The 17,010-nt window shown below is 44.1% G+C and overlaps 1 protein-coding gene across 1 annotated transcript in view; it reads right to left on the bottom strand.

Moving 5' to 3' along the window:
- LOC112068974 (KH domain-containing, RNA-binding, signal transduction-associated protein 2) overlaps positions 1–17,010 on the bottom strand; it is a 114,289-nt gene that overhangs the window by 10,960 nt on the left and 86,319 nt on the right. The window contains exons 5-6 of the mRNA XM_024136221.2: positions 9,029–9,159; positions 5,800–5,974 (exon numbers count right to left, since the gene is read on the bottom strand). Coding sequence (XP_023991989.1) covers positions 5,800–5,974; positions 9,029–9,159 — 306 coding nt within the window. The remainder of the gene's footprint in view (positions 1–5,799; positions 5,975–9,028; positions 9,160–17,010) is intronic.

Below are 17,010 nucleotides of genomic sequence, written 5' to 3'. Positions count from 1 at the left end.
ATGCATAATTGTAGCAAGTCTTCTGTTCAGTCTGGTCTAGACATCTATTGTCAAGCCCAAATCATGGAATCCCAATCACAACACCTACCGAAAACTTTTGTAATACAGTTTAGAAATAATTCAGTTCTGCCACTGCCAGCTCTGCCATAGTTGGCAAGCCAGTAAATTAGCTTGATGAAACAGCAAACCACTACATTTCCTCTGAAGTGAGTGAATTCACAAAATAGTAGGATCCATTTAGTTTTTTGTTGTGAATTGTTGTTTGGCTTGAAGTGGGAGTGGATGAGAAGCAGGAAATAAACCGGCTTCAGCTGTGCTGATCCACGGAAGAGCTGATTACCTGGATTTCAATACGTTAATTTGTTTAAACAAAAGAAGAGGTAAAGCCATGCAACATGATGTTTATTCATATTATGTTACGGCATAAGCTAGGTAATCTACGGGATACAAAAACAACAATTCATAGGCAGATCAATGACATTTCGAGATCTAGAAAAGCACTCAAATACAAAAATACCAAGCACAACAACGAGGTGCTTTCACTTCCTTTTACACTGTATATAATGTTTCAAAATATAGAGCCAGAATGGAACCTTGAAATTCAACCTTTCTCTCTGTCTCTCTCTCTCTCTCTCTCTCTCTCTCTCTCTCTCTCTCTCTCTCTCTCTCTCTCTATTGCAGCTGTGAATCAATACTATGCATAACAGGTGTGATTATGGTCATTGTATCAGTTTTATGAGGGAGACTGACAACCTGCCAGAGGCCATAGCTTCCTCTGGAGAAATTCCTATTACACCACGAGAAGTGTGTACTTCATGACATAGACTGACCAGCTGAATCCAGGTGAAAGCTATGATCCCTTATTGATGTCACCTGTTAAAACTTCTTTGGGATAGGGGGCAGTATTTTCACGTCTGGATGAAAAGCATGTCCAAAGTAAACTGCCTGCTACTCAGGCCCAGAAGCTAAGATATGCATATTATTAGTAGATTTGGATAGAAAACACTCTGTTCTAAAACTGTTTGAATCATGTCTGTGAGTATAACAGAACWTATTTGGCAGGCGAAACCCCGAGAACAAACCATTCAGAATWAATTATTTTGGAGGTCACTCTTTTTTCAATGYGWTTTCATTGGGAATCCAGATTTCTAAGGGACCTTCTTSCAGTTCRTATCGCTTCCACTGGATGTCAACAGTCTTTAGAAATTGGTTGAGGTTTTTCCTTTGAGAAATGAAGAAGTAGCACTGTTCAGAACGAGGGTAGAGGGAAGTGTACTCTTTGATAGAGGCGCGTGACCTGAAAAGCACGCTACACTTTGTTTTCCTCCGGTATTGAACACAGTATATCCCGTCTTAAATGTTATCGATTATTTACGTTAAAAAATACCTAAAGTTGTATTAGGAAAGTACTTTGAAATGTTTGGACAAAGCTTACAGGTTTTTTGTAGTTATGTTGCGGGAGTTGGAACCGGTGTTTTTCTGGATCAAACGCGCCAAATAAATGGACATTTTGGATATATATCAACGGAATGAATCAAACAAAAGGACCATTTGTGATGTTTATGGGACATATTGGAGTGCCAACAGAAGAAGCTCGTCAAAGGTACGGCATGAATTATATCTTTATTTCTGCGTTTTGTGTCGCYCCTGGAGGGTTGAAATATGATTGTCTGTGTTTGTTTGCTGGGGTGCTATCCTRAGATAATAGCATCGTTTGCTTTCACTGTAAAGCCTTTTTGAAATCTGACACATTGGCTGGATTCATAACAAGTGTAGCTTTAATTTGGTGTATTGCATGTGTGATTTCATGAAAGTAAAATTTTTATAGTCATTTATTTGAATTTGGCGCTCTGCATTTTCACTGGATTTTGGCCAGGTGGAACYCTAATGTCCCACCTATCCCAGAGAGGTTAAATCCACTTCAATCKGTGTAGATGAAGGGGAGGACAGGTTAAAAAAGGGCAAGACAAAATATTGAAGTGCCTTTGAATGGGGTATGGTAGTAGGTGCCAGGTGCACTGGTTTGAGTGTGTCAAGAACTGCAATGCTGCTGGGTTTTTCACACTCAACAGTTTCCTGTGTGTATCAAGAATGGTCCACCACTCAAAGGACATCCAGCCAAAACTGTGGGAAGCTTTGGAGTAAACATGGGCCAGCATCCCTGTGGAACGCTTTCGACACCTTGTAGAGTCCATGTCCTGACAAATTGAGYRTGTTCTGAGGGCAAAAAGGGATGCAACTCAATATTAGGAAGGTTCATATTGTTTTGTACACTCAGTGCATATTCAGTATTCAGCATACACAGTATGTCTTCACAACGACAAATAGAGGAAAGTAGCGACAGGAAAAAACACCTTTTTGAAGCTTTAGTCTACTAAGATACTCGCCTGTCTCTTTTGTTGCCTCAATACTATTTAAATTCTGCTTTGGGCTCCTGTGTGGCTTTATATGAGTATGACCATGGATATGACAAAATTAAAGTTAGGGATAAAGTTATGTCAGGGATTAAAATAGTTTTTGTTGATTTATCTTGACCACGACCATATTCTGCACCCCCATCAAGGAGGAGGTAATGGTTGAGGACAGAAAACAGTCGCTAAGGCATCACAGCATCCTGTACACTTCAGTGGGAAAAATACCTTGACCTTATAGAGAGAGAGGTCTGCCTACGCTCTGAGAAAAACACTCTGAGAGAAAAATGAGTCCTGGAGTAGAGGATAGAGCAAGGTGAGATTCGTGGGGGGAAAATAAGAGGGGAAAAAATGTTCTGGACAAACTACTTCATTCTTTAATCCCCTGGTATCTGTCTGTGCTCCCACCTTCACTCCAAACCCCCAATTACTGTGGAGAAAAATGTCCAGCTTTTTGCCTCTCAAGAAATACACAGGCTTTCGCTCAGAACTCAATTCGGCTTTGGTAATGAGACTGTGCTTGTGCATTTCCCCATGCAGACAGGCCAATCTTCCAATTGCCAGCACACACAGAGACTTCGCATAGCGGGAAAGCTCGGTGGAAATTGACTAGTGAAAATATAGCTTTTTTCATTAGGTTACAATTGAATGTTCACCTTGTTCAACTCTTTTAACATGACTTTGAATGTCCCCAAAATCTGAGGGATTTAAAAAAAAATCTAAAATTGTGAATTGTTCTTTATCTGTAGGCCAATGTACTCTTTATCATCATGTCTTATGAATTAAATATTTTCCATTTAGTCTAGTGGCAATAAAAAAGAGCTGTTTAATTTTGTTTATGTGATTTCAGTTATATGGACTGAAAACAACTTGCACACAGCAAGGCTGGGATAGAATGGACTGTGTTTTTACAGTCTACCCTTTCATGTTTCATTAATCATAGAGCAGCAACTGATGTTTATTTTGATACTTACTTCAGCAGATTTCAAAAGAAGGTTTCATAAAGTCAACTGAGGTGACACTTTTYATATCTCTCTGCTTGTCAGATATTCTCTGGCATTAACAGCTACCTCATTATATACGTTTTTTAAAGGTTTTTTTTCTATTTGTTTGCTGTGCAGAGGAACCTTTGGCCTCAATAACATGACACTTTGGCAATGGATCATCTCTTCCAGATGTGCACCTTTGTTCAACACAACATTCCATAAAGTATGTACACAGTATGACCTGACTTTCAGTTTAAGATGGAAGGTGGTCCCCTGTCATCAATCACTTACAGTGCATTCGGAAAGTATTCAGACCCGTTGACTTTTTACCCATTTTGTTACGTTATAGCCTTATTCTAAAATTGAGTAAATAAAAATGTTTCCTCATCAATCTACACACTATGTACCATAATGACCAAGCAAAAATAGTATTTTGACATTTAAAACTGAAATACCTTATTGACATACGTATTCAGACCCTTTGCTATGAGACTCGAAATGGAATTCAGGCGCATCCTGTTTCCATTGATCATCCTTGAGATGTTTCTACAACTTGATTAGAGTCCACCTGTGGACATGATTTGGAAATTCACACACCTGTCTATATAAGGTCCCACATTTTCTTTTCTTTTTTGTATATAGCTKTATTTTTTTATTTAATCATTTTTTTACCCCRTTTTCTCCCCAATTTCYTGMTATCCAATTAGTAGTTACAGTCTTGTCTCATCACTGTAACTCCCGTACGGACTCGGGAGAGGCGAAGGTCGAGAGCCGTGCGTCCTCCGAAACACAACCCAACCAAGCCGCACTGCTTCTTGACACAATGCCCACTTAACTCGGAAGCCAGCCGCACCAATGTGTCAGAGGAAACACTGTACACCTGGTGACCGTGTCAGCGTGCACTGCCCCCTGGCCCGCCACAGGAGTTGCTAGCGCGCGATGAGACAAGGACATCCCTGCCGGCCAAACACTCCCCTAACCCAGACGACGCTGGGCCAATTGTGCGCCGACCCATGGGTCTCCTGGTCGTGGCCAGCTGCAACAGAGCCTGGACTCAAACCAAGAATCTCTAATGGCACAGCTAGCACCTTAGACCCCTGTGCCACTTGGGAGGAATAAGGTCCCACAGTTGACAGTGCATGTCAGAGCAAAAACCAAGGCACAAGGTCAAAATAATTTTCCGTAGAGCTCCGAGACAGGATTGTGTCGAGGCACAGATCTGGGGAAGGTACTAAAACATTTCTGCAGGATTGAAGGTCCCCAACAACACAGTGGCCTCCATCATTCTTAAATGGAAGAAGTTTGGAACCACCAAGACTCTTCCTAGAGCTGGCCGCCCGGCCAAACTGAGCAATCGGGGGAGAAGGGCCTTGGTCAGGGAGGTGACCAAGAACTCGATGGTCACTCTGACAGAGCTCCAGAGTTTCTCTGTGGAGATGGGAGAACCTTCCAGAAGGACAACCATCTTTGTAGCACTCCACCAATCAGGCCTTTATGGTAGAGTGGCCAGACGGAAGCCACTCCTCAGGAAAAGGCGCATGACAGCCCGCTTGGAGTTTGCCAAAAGGCACCTAAAGGACTCAGACCATGAGAAACAAGATTCTCTGGTCTGATGAAACCAAGACTGAACTCTTTGGCCTGAGTGCCAAGCGTCACACGTCTGGAGGAAACCTGGCACCATCCCTAAGGCGAAGCATGGTGGTGGCAGCATCATGCTGTGGGGATGTTTTTCAGCGGCAGGGACATGGAGACTAGTCAGGATCGAGGCAAAGATGAACGGAGCAAAGTACAGAGATCCTTGAAGAAAACCTGCTCCAGAGCGCTCAGGACCTCAGACTGGGGCGAAGGTTCACCTTCCAACTTGACAACGACCCTAAGCACACAGGCAAGACAACGCAGGGGTGGCTTTGGGACAAGTCTCTGATTGTCCTCGAGTGTCCCAGCCAGAGCCCGGACTTGAACCCGATCGAACGTCTCTGGAGAGACCTGAAAAAAGCTGTGCAGCGACGCTCCTCATCCAACCTGACAGAGAGGATCTGCAGAGAAGAATGGGAGAAACTCCCCAAATACAGGTGTGAAGCTTGTAGCATCATACCCAAGAAGACTCAAGGCTGTAATCACTGCCAAAGGTCCTTCAACAAAGTTCTGAGTAAAGCATCAGAATACTTATGAAAATGTGATACTCATATTTTGTTTTTGTAAAAAAAAAAATATATACAGTTTTTGCTTTGTCATTATGAGGTATTTTATGTAGACTGATAAAGGGGAAAATTATTTAATTCATTTTAGAATAAGGCTGTAACGTAATAGAATGTGGAAAAAGTCAAGGGGTCTGAACACTTTCCGAATGCACTGTATTCAACATAAAAATTTACAAGTGGGGAAAAGTGGGTCAGACTTACGTAGTCATCGTATGATTCGTGTGTTACGGGCAACAGTGGGGGTCTGTATCCGGGGTTCCCTGGTGTTCCCCTTGCCCTGGGAGTGGATACTCCTCTCGCTAATGTGGCTTGTGGCAGTGCACTCCGCGTACCCGCTGTCCCTCTGGGTGCAACGGCCCCTCTGCCTCCCCGTCCCCTGTTTAAAAAACAAAACATCAATGAGAGATTAGATCACAACATGACATTACGTAGTCTGGCGATCTTGAACATTGACATTGTCCCTTGTGAATTAAGTATATTCAAAAAGCACATGTGTAGCGTACTCCGAATATGTTGAGCAAAATACCGATGTAGGATCTTAATATGATCACCCTATTGCAATGCAGAAAACGTAAAACTTATAGTGTATTTAAGGTTTAAAATGGCTTATGAAGTTTGTAACATCCACTTAAAAATGTCAGACTTGATTTTCCCTTACGAAAGATGTTTCAACCCTAACACAAATTTCCATTAATTATAATCCACATAATAATTCACATTTCCTGCTGCTTTAGGATTATTTCCCCGCTGTAGCAAATTGGCTCAAATTAAGATCCTTCATTTGTAGACCAGAAACCACCACTATGGGTATTGATGGCATCTCAAAAATGTCCAGTGTGGAAATGAAATGGTCCTCTCTTGATTTCAAACAACTATGTGCAACAATGGAATGGAAATTCATCAATCAGAATACCAAGGCAGCAAGTGCTGACCTCAACACTTGTTTCTAGTGTATGCAGTTACAGTATTATACAGACTGCCTCAGTCACAAGCTTGAGTGTTGTCAAGTGGAAGATAAGCATAACCTTTTCTGCTCAGACAGATTTAGTCATAATGATGTTTGAAGCAGAACAGTTATCATATCGCTTTTCTCCCAGACAAGCTATTCATTCAGACGCTGCACTGTTATTCCAATGACCTGGAGAATCAGCTCTACCTACATTTGTAGAGAATCCTCAAGCAGCCATTCCGGCAAACATTCCCAGAACATTAGCTAACATTCCCATTAAGTCATTGTTAGTGTTTGGTAACATTAGGATGATAACGTCCCAAAAACATTCAAGTAATGTTTTTAACTACTCCCCCCAAAAATTGAAATTAAGTATCCTTGGAACATTCAATAGAACATTCACTAAAATGTTGTTCACAACGTCTGTAAAAACTACCACAGAATATTCCCCTAAGGTTCTCATTAGGTTGCCAGGGAATGTAATAACACAATGTTCAGGTAATGTTCTTAGAACATACTGCCGCAGCAAAATGTGGGAGCAATAGAAGTGGTTCAGAGGAAACATTACAGGAATAAATGAACAAGACATTTTCATGTGACTTGCCATATTTTTTTTTACATGGACTGCTGTGCAACTAACTTCCTCAACAGTAAGGTAACACTAACACATGAAAGAACCCTGTTCAAAACGAAATTCTATCATTCTGGGCAAATAGGAATAACATTCTAAGAACATTGAAGGAATGTTTTGTGCATCCTGATACAAACATTGTAAGAATGTCATCACAACTAGACAGATTTTGTGCCTTGGGAAACTATCTCTTGTAATGTACCCGCACTGTTCCCACAACCTAATTAAATGTTCTGGGAACCTTTAAAGAACTCAGGACGGCTGTTCTGTCAATATTCTTGCAACATCAAAGGAATGTTTTGTGCACCCAGATACATACATTATCTGAATGTCAGCACAACAGGACAGTTTTATTGTTTTGGGTATCCCCACAATGTTCCCAAAACCTAAGTAAATGTTGAACAAAATTTGAAAGAACTTATCAGGTGAATGTTTTTTGCACACTAGAATAAACATTATATAATTATCTGCACAACTGGGTGGTTTTTGTGTTTTGGGAATGTTCCCACAATGTCCCACCAGACTGTTCCCCCAACTGAATGAAACATTCTGCTAACCTTTAAAGAACAGACAAAATGTGTTCTGGGAACATTCTTGCAACATCAGCCGGATGTTTATACAAACATTGTATAATCATCAGCACAACTGGACAGTTGTTCTGGGAACTTTCACAGAACCAATTTTGGTTTGCTAGGCTGGCAGAGAAATGATCCGGGTCCCACTGACTCCCTGTGCTTATCCCAGTGAGGGAGGCTATACTTTTCAGGGTGCATTGACAGTTATTTGACTGTGCACACAACTCGCACCAATAGTCACAGATCAAAAGGCAAATGGGCCCGGACGCTGGTGTGTCTGCGCTGAAATTAGGGTGTTGGGAGGCGGATGCTGGGATGCTGTCTTCGGTCCTGAGATTTTACTGCCTAGAAGAGCCAGAGGAGCACCACAGGGAGTGCAGGGTGGATTTAAGGTCATAAAGCTGTCTATATTTGGAGAACATCCAGACGTTTTAACACAAGCAGATGGAGGAGGCCGAGATACATAGTCTTCTGGCATTGCTGATCCTTCACTAAAGCTAGCAGTCAATTATGATCCGAAAATACAAAGACTCCAAGGAGCATTACGGCCACATTACCGGTGCATATTTCTCATGGAGATTTACAGTAATAGCTTATCAGCGCAGCATAAGGAGCAAATCAGGGGAGGAACGTGGTGGTGATTCTAAATGAGCAGAATCAGAATCACATGAGAACACGGGCGTGTTTATTTCCATTACCACCTGAGGTAGTATAGTGCAAGCTGTCACCGTACACTCAAAATCCTTCAGGGACTGTCACACTGAAGACATGGCCATGGCCGGTGAAGATTGTATGAAATATGAATTATTGAGGTATGTCATGTCATCTGAGATATTAAATATATAAATGATTAATATGTTACATAATGAATAATTAACAATATGTGCTTGAAACTAAATATGAATCATTCATCAAACGCGGTGTGAGTATTAGAAGCAATAAAGCCAAGATCATATTTTGATTGTGATCGTTGAGTTAAAGTTCACACAGATGCAAAACAAAACGCAACACAAACACACACACACACACACACACACACACACACACACACACACACAAACACACACACACACACACACACACACACACACACACACACACACACACACACACACACACACACACACACACACACACACACCGACAACACAACACACACACACACACACACACACACACACACACACACACAATCAATGACCAGTAATGATTTGGGATGGAAACCAACAAGCCAGCAGATCATAATCAACATGGCTGGTCTTTGCAAATACATACCGCGTAGTTATCGTGGAAGCCAGCCGTAAGCCCCGCCCCCTTACTGTCCTCCCTCTGTTGGTGTCCTCTGATCCTCCGTTCAAGTAGGAGAGCTCCCTCAGCTGCTCCTGTCTGATCTCATCATTGTAGTCCTGTGGAAAGAATACAACAGGCCTCAAAATAAATAAAAGAGAAGATTTGTCATCCAAATGCAACCGATGCTCGCAACTGCAACTAAGTTCTCCCAAATAAAAATTCAGAGGATATTCACAGGAAATGCATGATTTAGTTTAACACTGAATATTCATTTAGAGAATGTTCTGGTCAGAGTAGTTTAGGGGATCAGGTCTCAGTCTACTGAGAGTTGTTAGAACATTTTAGAACATTGAAATAGACGAGGGAAAATTCAAATCTCAGCATTAATAGTGTCTCAAAAGATAACGCCAGACAGCAATCCAAAACACACACAAACACAAAGGCAAACAGAGTGAAAATTTGATAACACTATCTTTACTGTAAGGCATAAACATATAGCTAATGCTTTATAAACGCATTTATCTGCACCAGAAATCATTCAAGGTCCATGGCCTTGTTTAGCTACATCCATGTCCAGCTTCTGTCCGTCCTCCCTCAAGTAGGCCACAGATCTAAAAGGGCTGAATGGGTAAAAAAACGATGTTATTAGACACTCAGCCTCTGAGTTTCAATACTCTGTGGGGCTTTCAGAGGGTCACGTGAGGAACCAGGGGAAACAACTTATAATATTTGTCCTCATTTGCACTAAGAGCGGGTTGGGAGGGCATTGGAGGCCATATTGAAAGCAGCTATTACATTGTTCTTGTGTGTGAATATTGGGCGGCAGGTAGCTTAGTGGTTAGAGCGTTGGCAAGGTAAAAATCTGTAATCTGCTCCTGAACAAGGCAGTTAACCCACTGTTCCCAGGCCATCATTGTAAATAAGAATTTGTTCTTAACCGACGTGCCAAGTTAAATATAAAATAATTAAAAATTATTGCATTGCTGCCTCTTGATTCGTCAATGTTTCTCTCAGTCAGTCATTGAACATGAATAGGATCTGAATCACAGGCTAGATAACAGAGTGGATGAAACATTTTATTATCTTGTCAACAGGCTTAGACAGATAAACATGTCTCATTTCCTCCAACCACTTATCCTCGTCCTGTTTGCAAGACAGCTAGGCTAAAACAAATATGTGAGATCCATTGTGGACAGCACTCAGCCTCTACTTAGTTTAACCGCCCTGTACCGTTTTGGACTCTGACCTGGTTATGAACTCTTGCCTGTCCCCGACCTGCCTTTTGCCTACCCCTTGTACTATAATAAATATCAGAGCTTAAACCATCTGCCTCCTGCGTCTGCATCTGGGTCTCGTCTTGTGTCGTTATAGTACGAACTGGCCATGACTGACCCAGCAGATATGGACCAGCTCCGTCACGCTGTCTCCCTGCAGGGAGCTACCATTAAGAGACAGGAGGAGCTACTTCAGAAACGGATGGAGGGGTTCAAGGCGTTAACGGAGCAATTGCGTGAATTATCTCACAGGCAGCACGGCACATCTGAGACCTCCAAGCTACTCAGTAACTTCCCTACTAGTGGTGGGTTTGTTCAGCCTACCCTGGCTCCCCAAGAATGCCGGGCGTTTCTTTCCCAGTGCTCCCTCATTTTTGAGCTACAGCCATCTTTGTTCCTTGTGGATCGATCGAAGATAACGTATCTAATTACGCTAATGTCCGGAAGGGTGCTCTCCTGGGCGACGGCTGTTTGGGAGCAACAATCCGCCGTTTGACATAACCTGGACGATTTCATGGTGGAGGTGAGGAAGGTATTTGATTTTCTGGTGCCCGGGAGAGAGGCGGCCCGAAAACTACTGAAGGTACATCAGAACTCCCGTAGTGTGGCACACTCCGCGGTAGATTTTCGCACATTGGCCGCCGAGAGTGCCTGGAATCTGGAGGCTCTGTTCGATACCTTCCTTCACGGACTGTCGGAGGAAATAACAGACGAGCTCGCAGCTTGGAGTTGCCATTGGACTATTGGATCTTGATTCCCTCATCGCCGTTACGATTAGGTTGTGTGGTGCCAGGACAACAACCTCTCCCTCAATGTGATCAAGACAAAGGAGATGATTGTGGACTACAGGAAAAAGAGGACCGAGCACGCCCCCATTCTCATAGACGGGGCTGCAGTGGAGCAGGTTTAGAGCTTTAAGTTCCTTGGTGTCCACATCACCAACAAACTAACATGGTCCAAGCACACCAAGACAGTCGTGAAGCGGGTACGACAAAACCTATTCCCCCTCTGGAGACTGAAAAGATTTTGCATGGGTCCTCAGATCCTCAACACGTTCTACAGCTGCACCATCGAGGGCATCCTGACTGGTTGCATCACTGCCTGGTATGGCAACTGCTCAGCCTCCGACCGCAAGGCACTACAAAGGGTAGTGCGAACGGCCCAGTACATCACTGGGACCAAGCTTCCTGCCATCCAGGACATCTATACCAGGCGGTGTCAGAGGAAGGCCCTAAAAATTGTCAAAGACTCCAGCCACCCTAGTCATAGACTGTTCTCTTTGCTTCCGCATGGCAAGCGGTACCGGAGTGCCAAGTCTAGGTCCAAGAGGCTTCTAAACAGCTTCTACCCCCAAGCCATAAGAATCCTAAACATCTAGTCAAATGGCTACCCAGACTATTTGCATTGCCCACCCCCCTCCCATCTCCATACCACTGCCACRCTCTGTTGTCATCTATGCATAGTGACTTTAATAACTCTACCTACACGTACATACTACCTCAACTAACCGGTGCCCCCGGACATTGACTCTGTACCGGCACCCCCCTGTATATATTGTTATTTTTTTTACTGCTGCTCTTTAATTACTTGTTACTTTTATCTCTTATTCTTATCCATATTTTTTTGAAACTGCACTGTTGGTTATGGGCTCGTAAGTAAGTATTTCACTGTAAGGTCTACACCTGTTGTATTCGGCGCATGTGACTAATAAAATGTGATTTGATTTGATTGATTGGCATCTACGAGAACACCGGAGTGAGAGGAGGTCGGGTCTCGGGAACATTTGTTCATCCGCTGCTGCTTGCTCACCTCCGAAGGAATCCGGAAGTCCCCGAAGTGTGCATTTCCGAGAAGAGCCGAAGCCACCCGAGTTCCCTCGAGAATCATCGGCGACGAGTGAGTCGGTTACTCCTGAGCCCATGCAACTGTTCAGAGCTGGATTATCGCCTAGGGAACATTCCCGTAGGCTGAGCTCCAACTGTTGTCTGTACTGTGGGGGCAGCTATAGCCAGCTTCCCTGTTAAGAGAACTACATCTTTAGTAAGTACTCTGGTGAATTATCCAATTCCCATCACCCGCACTCCTTTTCTTGTGATACTGCTGTGAGGAGACCAGTCTCAGTCTCCCCGGGCGCTCATTGACTCTGGGGCGGATGAGAGTTTTATGGATGCTACCCTAGTTTCTGAATTAGGTATCCCCACTCAACCCCTTTCTGTTCCCAAGGACGCTAGAGCACTGGACGGCGGCTCCATTGGAAGAGTTACCCATTACGCTGTTCCTGTTAATCTGCAGGTTTCGGGAAATCACAGTGAGTCAATATAGCTTCTCCTCATTGATTCCCCCCATGTTCCTGTTTTGGGATTTTCTTGGCTCCAAAAACACAACCCCGTTATTGACTGGCCCACAAGTTCAACCCTGGGTTGGAGTCCGTTCTGTCATTCCCATTTCCTTAAAGCGGCGCAGCCTTCCCCGAGACGTCCTCCTCAGGACTTAAGTAAAACCTTGGATTCCTCTGCCGTTCCTGCAGAGTACCATGACCTCCTGGAGGTCTTCAGCAAGGCACAGGCTACTTCTCTTCCCCCGCATCGTCCCTACGATTGTGCTATTGACCTTCTCCCAGGCACCACACCGCCTCGTGGTCGGCTATATTCTCTATCCGGCCCGGAGACCAAGGCCATGGTGGAGTATATTGAGGACTCTCTGGCTGCTGGAGGCATCCGTCCTTCTGCATACCCTGCCGGCGCAGGTTTTTCTTTGTGGAAAAGAAGGACAAGACCCTGCGTCCGTGCATTGACTACCGGGGTCTTAATGATATAACGATCAAGAATCGTTACCCCCTACCACTCCCCTCCTTGGCTTTCGAACCTCTCCAAGGGGCTACCAGCTTCTCAAATCAAATCAAATCAAAGTTGATTTGTCACGTGCTCTGAATACAACAGGTGTAGACCTTACAGTGCAATGCTTACGTACAGGCTCTAACCAATAGTGCAAAAAAGGTATTAGGTGAACAATAGGTAGGTAAAGAAATAAAACAACAGTAAAAAGACAGCTATTAGTACAGTAGCGAGGCTGTAAAAGTAGCGAGGCTACATACAGACACCGGTTAGTCAGGCTGATTGAGGTAGTATGCAATGTAGATATGGTTAGTACTATGATATATGATGAACAGAGAGTAGCAGTAGCGTAAAAGAGGGTTGGCGGTGTGGGTGGGGGACAATGCAGATAGCCCGGTTAGCCACTGTGTCAGGCAGCATGGTTGGTCGGCCCAATTGAGGTAGTATGTACATGAATGTATAGTTAAGTGAGTATGCATATATGATAAACAGAGAGTAGCAGCTTGACCTTCGGAATGCCTACCACTGGATCGGATAACACGAAGGAGATGAGTGGAAGACAGCTTTCAACACTGCCAGTGGACATTATGAGTACCTTGTCATGCAATTTGGACTCACCGCTGTTCTTCCAGGCACTGATAAACATGTTAAATCGTTTCGTGTTCGTCTACCTCGATGACATCCGTGTTTTTCCCATTCTGCCCAAGAACACATCCTCCATGTTCGACAAGTCCTTCAGCGCCTCCTGGAGAACCAGGTATTTGTTAAAGTGGAGAAGTGCGAGTTCCACCGTTTCTACAATCTCCTTCTGGATATGTCATTGCTGAAGGAAATGTCCAGATTAGAGGTCGACCGTTTATGATTTTTCAACGCGATACGATACCGATTATTGGAGGACCAAAAACCATACTGATTAATCGGACGATTTAAATTTATTTGTAATAATGCAATTACAACATACTGAATGAACACTTATTTTAACTTAATATAATACATCAATAAATCAATTAGCTCAAATAAATATGAAACATGTTCAATTGTTTTAATAATGCAAAAACAAAGTGTTGGAGAAGAAAGTAAAAGTGCAATATGTGCCATGTAGAAAGCTAACGTTTAAGTCCTTGCTCAGAACATGAGAACATATGAAAGCTGGTGGTTCCTTTTAACACGAGTCTTATATTCCCAGGTAAGAAGTTTTAGGTTGTAGTTATTATAGGAATTATGACTATTTCTCTCTATACGATTTGTATTTCATATACCTTTGACTATTGGATGTTCTTATAGGCACTTTAGTATTGCCAGTGTAACAGTATAGCTTCCGTCCCTCTCCTCGCCGCTACCTGGGCTCGAACCAGGAACACACTGACAACAGCCACCCCGAAGCAGCGTTACCCATGCAGAGCAAGGGAAACTACTCCAAGTCTCAGAGCGAGTGACGTTTGAAACGCTATTAGCGCCACCCGCTAACTAGCTAGCCATCTCACATCGGTACACCAGCCTAATCTCGGGAGTTGATAGGCTTGAATTCATAAACAGCAGAGCTGCTGGCAAAACACACGAAAGTGCTGTTTGAATGAATGCTTACGAGCCTGCTGGTGCCCACCATCGCTCAGTCAGACTGCTCTATCAAATCATAGACTTAATTATAACATAATAACACACAGAAATACGAGCCTTAGGTCATTAATATGGTCGAATCCGGAAACTATCATCTCGAAAACAAAACATTTATTCTTTCAGTGAAATACGGAACCGTTCCGTATTTTATCTAACGGGTGACATCCATCAATCTAAATATTCCTGTTAGATTGCACAACTTTCAATGTTATGTCATAATTACGTAAAATTCTGGCAAATTAGTTCACAATGAGCCAGGCGGCCCAAACTGTTGTATGTACCCTGACTCTGCGTGCAATGAACGCAAGAGAAGTGACACAATTTCACCTGGTTAATATTGCCTGCTAACCTGGATTTCTTTTAGCTAAATATACAGGTTTAAAAATATATACTTCTGTGTATTGATTTTAAGAAAGGCATTGATGTTTATGGTTAGGTACACGTTGGAGCAACGACAGTCCTTTTTCGCGAATGCGCACTGCATCGATTATATGCAACGCAGGACGCGCTAGATAAGCTAGTAATATCATCAACCATGTGTAGTTATAACTAGTGATTATGATTGATTGTTTTTTATAAGATAAGTTTAATGCTAGCTAGCAACTTACCTTGGCTTCTTACTGCATTCACTTAACAGGCGGGCTCCTCGTGAGGCAGGTGGTTAGAGCGTTGGACTAGTTAACCGTAAGGTTGCAAGATTGAATCCCTGAGCTGACAAGGTAAAAATCTGTCGTTCTGCCCCTGAACAAGGCAGTTAACCCACCGTTCCTAGGCCGTCATTAAAAATAAGAATGTGTTCTTAACTGACTTGCCTAGTTAAATAAAGGTGTAAAAAAATATATATAAAAATACCGATTTCCGATTGTTATGAAAACTTGAAATCGGCCCTAATTAATCGGCCATTCCGATTAATCGGTCGACCTCTAGTCCAGATGGACCCTGAAAAGATGAAAGCAGTAGTGGATTGGCCCCAACCTACGTCCAGGGTGCAGCTACAACGTTTCCTGGGGTTTGCCAATTTCTACCTCCGTTTATTCGAGGCTACAGCACCCTGACGGCCCCCCTCTCTGCACTCACCTCTCCCAAGGTACAGTTCACATGGTCCCCAGCTGTTGACAGAGCCTTTGTGGACCTGAAGCATCAGTTCCCTACAGCACCCATCCTCGTCCATCCGGACCTGTCCTGATAGTTTGTGGTTGATGTTGATGCTTCTGACGTTGGAGTGGGGGCTATCCTGTCCCAGTGATAGAATAAGAATTTGGAATATCTCCGCATAGCCAAGCACCTTAACTCCAGGCAGGCCCGGTGGGCTCTGTTATTCACCAGATTCAACTTTACCATTTTCTACCACCTAGGTTCCAAGAATGTTAAACCTGACACCCTCTCTCGCCTATACATTTCCGCTGCCATACCCTCTGACTCCGAGACCATCCTCCCTACCTCATGCCTTGCGGCTTCTGTGGGCTGGGGTATTGAGACCCTTGTCCGCAAGGCACAACATTCCCAGCCTGCCCCTGGAGGGGGCCCGGCTAACCGGTTGTTCGTCCCTAATTTAGTCTGGTCCCGGGTCTTGGAATGGGCTCATTCTTCCAGGCTTACCTGTCATTCGGGTTCCCGTCGAACCCTGGCCTTCCTCCGACAACGTTTCTGGTGGCCTTCGTCGCCGCATGCAATTTTGTGCTCAGAATAAGACTCCGTGGAAAGCCCCGTCCGGCCTCCTTCAGCCACTACCTGTCCCTCATCGTCCCTGGTCCCTTATTTCCCTGGACTTTGTCACTGGGCTCCCTCCGTCTGACGGCAACACCGTCATTCTGACGGTAGTGGATCGGTTTTCCAACGCTGCTCATTTAATCCCTCTCCCCAAACTACCGTCTGCCAAAGAGACAGCCCAGCTCATGGTGCAGCACGTCTTCCGGATCCATGGACTCCCGGTGGACATGGCTTCCGACCCGGGTCCTCAGTTCTCGTCTCGGGTTTTGGAAGGCGTTCTGCATCCTTATTGGGTCCTCAGCCAGCCATGTCCTCCAGATTCCATCCCCAATCCAACGGCCAGTCGCAGCGAGCAAACCACGACCTGGAAACAACCTTAAGATGCCTCGTCTCGACCAACCCCACTACCTGGAGCCGACAACTGGTCTGGGTGGAGTATGCCCGGAACCCTGTTCGGCCACGGGACTCTCCCCTTTCGAGTGCTCCATGGGGTATCAGCCTCCGCTCTTCCCAGAACAAGAGCAGGAAGTCA

This window comes from Salvelinus sp. IW2-2015, unplaced genomic scaffold, assembly GCF_002910315.2.
Source record: "Salvelinus sp. IW2-2015 unplaced genomic scaffold, ASM291031v2 Un_scaffold809, whole genome shotgun sequence".
Taxonomy (NCBI): domain Eukaryota; kingdom Metazoa; phylum Chordata; class Actinopteri; order Salmoniformes; family Salmonidae; genus Salvelinus; species Salvelinus sp. IW2-2015.
Note: the sequence above shows the minus strand (reverse complement) of the source record. Positions and strands in the feature narration are given on the sequence as shown.